The following is a 5,585-nucleotide window of genomic DNA, read 5'->3' on the forward strand; positions in this document are numbered from 1 at the left end:
TCCATGGTGGAAAACAACAGATCAATGGTCTGGATTGCCTAACCATTGGCCCCACCTGTCATATTACAAAGGCGTGTATACTGTAGGAAGGCGCCGCTTATGTGTTGTTTTAGTTTCAAAATACTCCACTCGCTCTACCTCTCTCTGACACACTGCTCTCTGTATTGCGTAAGCTTGATGCCTGATAGTGCAAGCAAAGCAAGCTCCCCACCTTTTTTATCACACCCTCTAAAACTCCTCCGTCCTTCTCTTTTCCTTGTAAAAAATTCTGCTTTTTCCTCTCTCTCTCTCTCTCTCCCCCAGAGTCAGTACTATAAGCTCCTGCTTAGCGCCTCACTAGCAAAACGCACCTACAGAACCTCACTAGCAAAACCCACCTTCAGAAAACTCCCTCATTTCTCTTCAACCCCTTTTCTTTTCTTTTCTTTTCTTTTTCTTTTTTTTTCTTTTTTTTGTGATTCTCTCTCCCCTTCCTTCCTCAGAGTTCATAAATAAGATAGAGAATTGATGTCAGTTATAATCCATTAGTCACTGCTTATGGTCTAGACAATACCCATCTTGTTTTTATCATCTTGCCATTTTTCCTATCCCCTCTCTATTTCTAGTGAGAAAGATAAGGGCATTTTAGTTATTGTTCTAAGGTGGGACTGTTGGTTGTTTACAATAGAGAGAAGTGTCTCCTTACCCACCAGCAGTCTGCATTGTTGCATTGTTATCTGAATTTGGTGCATTTCTTTCTTTTTGGTATAATTCTTGTCCTTGAGGAAATGAAGTGTGCATCCAAAGTCAAGAAAGTCCAAGACACCCCTTGTTGTTCTTTTCTTCTGTGTGAAAAAGGGTCATGGGATGCATGTGTCTGAGTGATGTCAGACCCAAAACATCAGCTCTAACTTTCATATTCTACTTGTTTTGTATTCTTAATTCTTCTCTTTTTTAATTCTTTTTTCTTTCCTTCTTTCCCCTTTCTCTCTCTTCCTCTCTTTCTCTAACAAGGGTTTGCTAGAGAAATAAAGAAATGGGATTGATCTTAAAGAGTCCCAAGAATCAAAGACCCAAAGCAGCTGCTAATTTAATCATTTGGGCGTATGATTCTCTTGTGTGTTTCCTTCTTTCGTTTTTGCTGTCATTAGAAGAAAAGAACGTGTGAATTTAGCTTACTCTCCAACCCAAAAAAGAAAAAAAGAGTTTCAATGTCTTGTTTCTTTAACTTCTCTTGGGCCTCTCTACAAGCAAAATGAAGAAATGGTTACTCAGCGTGGTGCCTGAAGAATCTCAAAGGCTAATTCTCTAGTGTGTTTCTTTCTTTCCTTCAAGAGAGAGCGAGAGAGAGAGTGGTGGGTTTTCTAAGTAAAAAGTCTCAAGAATATCAACCAAACCCAAATAGTAGTTGCTAACTTATCCAGCTGGGTCTAATTCTCTTCTTTCTTACCTTGTCTGTTTTGTCTTCGAAGAAAAAGAGAGAGAGAGAGAGAGAGAGAGAATGGATATTTCTGGTCATCAAGGAGACATCCCACTCCCAATAAGCAGCAGCTATGGTGGGTGTCATGGTCATGGACACATCATCCATGAACCCCCTCCTCACAACCACATCATCCCATCTACAGCTCCCCTTCTACCATCGAATGGCCCCACCCCTCCTATTTTGGAGGACCACATGCCCTACAAGAAGATGGCGGTCAAGTACAGGGAATGCCTCAAGAACCATGCAGCTTCCATGGGTGGGAATGCAACAGATGGGTGTGGTGAGTTCATGCCCAGTGGAGAGGAAGGATCCCTTGAAGCCCTCAAATGCTCAGCTTGCGGTTGCCACAGGAACTTCCACAGGAAAGATATAGAAGGTGGTGAGTCCTCATGTGATTGCTACAAAGGCAGGAAGATGGTGGGCCACAAGGGTGTCTTCATTGCAGGGTCAGAGGCCTTTGCGTACCCTACACCAGGCACTCTGATTAGGCCACCTCCTCATATGATACTGTCCTACAACATGGGTCTGCCCTCAGAGTCAGATGAGCAGGAAGGTGGTAGTGCTGGTGGTGGTGGTGGGACCCTTGCAAGGCCCCCTTTGTTGAAGAAGAGATTTAGGACCAAGTTCACTCAAGAACAGAAGGACAAGATGTTGGGTTTTGCAGAAAAGGTGGGGTGGAAAATCCAAAAGCAAGAAGAAGATGTGGTCCAGCAGTTCTGTCAGGAGATCGGAGTGAAGAGGAGAGTTCTCAAGGTATGGATGCACAACAACAAGCACAGCCTGGCAAAGAAGACCTCCACAACTTGAAATGATTTCTCCTTTGTTAGATTTGTATTTTTCTTCTTTTGTCAGAAGATCATAGCAAAGTTCATGCAGAGGGCCAGGTGGGTTTATCAGATTTTAGTGTTTTTATTTTAATCTTGTTCTTTCTCTGCTTTTTTTTAAAATGGCAAGGTAATGTAGCTTAGGGAAGGGTTTGGTAGATTTGAGTTGTGGGTCTTTGTGTTTATCCATTGTAGAATTTTTATTTAAATGTTTAAGATGGTATAGCATTTGGGTTCTTAGTCTTCTGATATTTGAAGTGATGAGGATCTCTTGAATTGATTTTCTATTACTGAGCTCCCTTCCTCACAGCTGCATTTGGGATTTAGCTTTGGGGTGACATACTGTGGTAGTTGTAAATTAATGATTTTCTGTATGTGTGTTATATTCAAAAATCAAGTTATCAGTTTAATTTTTATATTTTGTTCTATTGTTTATTTTCTTTTTCATGAAAGTGGAAGAAAATCACATAAAACGTTTCAACTTTGAATCCCAGGAACTGTGGAATTAGTTCAGTGTATTTATTGTGAGATAGGTTTGTGTCCTTGTTTTGTAATGTCTAATCAGTATGTTTTCTTCTTATTACTTCTTTATGTTTGTGTCTGTAGATGTTTATGCCTCTACTTTCTTTTAATCCAGATTAGATTTCATTTTTTGTCTACATCTCCTAGGCATGGAATCAGCAGATGGGTTGTACCTAATCAAGGTAGTATATAGTTGTAACTATATTTTAAGGTATTTGAATTACCCATTCCATTTTGGGAATTGAAATAATACAAAGAGAAACAGTGCACTTGTACCATATCACCCTAAAATGGAAATTGGGTGTGTGCAAATCAATAAGTTGGTGTGAATAGTGGACCACTTATCATGATGGTTTTCTTTGGACCAGTGGATTGGACGGTATCTGATCTGAACACTGGTGCTTAATCAGATATAACCATGTGAGCAAATTGAAGATCAACAGCCAAGGATAGACTCCCATGTAGGTCAGACCATCCTCACGTGTCAGTCATGGACGGCTATCCAAGCCATCCAAATTGTGGATGGGGTACATGTTAACAGCTAGACTGAAAGAACAATCTTAACCTTCCATTTGATGGCTATCAAATGGATGGCTAGAAGCCAAAATACTGAGCGGCCCACATTCAAAGGGCAGATCAGACCGTTACTGTCATGTGTTCAGTGTAACTTTAAATATGAGTTCCTAACAGAGAAATAAAAGCCCTGCACCGTTCTTCTGGCAGCATTTTTTTCGTCCAGAGACATACGCGTGCTTACATACATGCATGCATGTGAGCGTTCTGGATTTTCTAATGCGCCCTGCATTTTCTCTGGCGACCAAGAAGAGTCAAGAAACTTGGACAAAATTCGACATTGATGATTGTCATTCATTTTACCAGAACTGGTGTACATGTGAGCATCCATCGAAATGAACGTTTATCATACAAGTGGCAAGTTATGATGATGATCCTAACCATCCATCCTGCAAGCTCCGCTATCAATTGACCAATTTTAAACATTTGCATCAATTAATCTATCCTAACAGTTTAATAAGTGAACTTTTTCTCGCTTTATCCTATAGTTCCCATTTGAATGATGCAGATCAAAAGGGTGTGATTTTTGGTCTGTTGTTATTCATACTGGGCCGACTAAATGGACGGTTGGATCTTGTCTATGTATGCCACGTGTGTAGCAATGAATGGAATGCATGGTAAGTCTCATGCTTTCACACCCACGGGATTTGCTAAGCCAGAAAAAGCAATAGTAGTTTCATATGCATAAATGCTTCTTTCTACCATCACAAATTAAATAAATCTCATTTTTGTTTCCCAAAGATTCCCATAGTCCATACAAAAACAACGGAGTTTAATGCTGGTGTATCAAGCTACGGCACGTGTTTGCCGTTGATTATTAAATGGTGGCAACTTATCCACCACAAATGTCATGTATGGTTGTCGTTTCAGCAGTGATTACAGCGGTGGAAACCACACTGATACAAAGATCCTCGCAGTCCAATGTTGACCATCGAAAGAACAGCTTAAAAGAAAACAGTTAGCAATCCAAATTCAACGGATAAAATCAGATGGTTAAGATGAGATCTACTTGGTATGATTTCTGGGCTATACTGATGGGTTCCATGATTTGGACGCTCTGGATTGATGCGCGTATGATAAATTTGTGGTGGACGAGTTACAATGTTTTAAAATGGTGAAAAACATGGACAAGTAGCAGGATGGTTGGAATATTAATTGTGGTTAATGCTACGCTATTCTCGCCTGGGCCGGCAAAAACTGTCTTCGATTCAAGAACTTTACACGTGTCACTCTAGGACAAGATCCGTACGATTAAACAAGTGGGTCCACAAATGTGGAAGGTTTCTTTGTCTTCGTCCTTTTTTAATGTAAGCCACCGATCGATGGCCCAAACGGTGTGGCTTTTGGTATACAGACTCCGGTTAGAAGGGTCAGTGTAATTGACGATCCAGATCTATTGCAATTGTGCCGCATAGACTACTAGTTCCAGTGTGTAAGTCAATAGTTTTCTGTGACCATCAAGACAATAAAGCGGCATGCGTGCTAATACACGAGCCAACCTTCATCGTGACAACGGTGCACATGTATGGCATCGGAAACACGTACATAGGATAGTATCGAATGGATCTCGCTGGTCCTTTTATCAGGTGGGCCACACAAGTCCAACGAAATGGAGGCTTATGAAAGAGTCGCTCGCCCAAGGAGGTTAGGGGCTTACTATCCTTTTACTAATAACTTCAGCCCGAGAGGTGACGCGACCAAACGCTCACTTCCCCAAAATGACTAATTTGACCCTAGTGATTTTGGAATCAGATTGCGTGTAAACTCCATGACTAAACTCTGTGGGGCCCACCGTGGATATGTGTCTTATCCATGCCGTCCATCCGCTTTTCACAGATCATTTTAGGCATGAGCCCGGAATTAAAGCATATGCAAAGTTCAAGTGGGCCCCACCGCAGGAAACAGTGGGGACAGTGACGTCCACCATTGACACCTTCCAAGGGCCCACTGATGTCCATTTGTCATCCAACCTGTTCATATGGTCACACCGTACATGGATGAAGGGAAAGACAAATATCAGCTTGATCCAAAACTTCTGTGGCACCCAGGAAGTTTTCAACAGTAGGTGTTCAATTCACTGTTTCGTGTGGTGTGATCCACTTGAGGTTTGGATATGCTTAAATTTTGGTATCATGTCCCAAAATGAGCGGGAAAAACGGATAGACGGAGTGGATAAGACACATGGGCCCCACAGAATTTACTCT

At 41.4% G+C, this 5,585-nt stretch overlaps 1 protein-coding gene across 1 annotated transcript; it reads left to right on the forward strand.

Moving 5' to 3' along the window:
- The first annotated feature begins 293 nt into the window (after positions 1–293).
- Positions 294–2,533, forward strand: LOC131242715 (zinc-finger homeodomain protein 4). The gene has a single exon (XM_058241541.1). The coding sequence runs from the start codon at positions 1,481–1,483 to the stop codon at positions 2,267–2,269; it is 789 nt and encodes a 262-aa protein (XP_058097524.1). The 5' UTR covers positions 294–1,480; the 3' UTR covers positions 2,270–2,533.
- The last annotated feature ends 3,052 nt before the right edge of the window (positions 2,534–5,585 follow it).

The sequence above is a fragment of the Magnolia sinica genome, chromosome 4 (genome assembly GCF_029962835.1).
Source record: "Magnolia sinica isolate HGM2019 chromosome 4, MsV1, whole genome shotgun sequence".
In the NCBI taxonomy this organism is placed as follows: domain Eukaryota; kingdom Viridiplantae; phylum Streptophyta; class Magnoliopsida; order Magnoliales; family Magnoliaceae; genus Magnolia; species Magnolia sinica.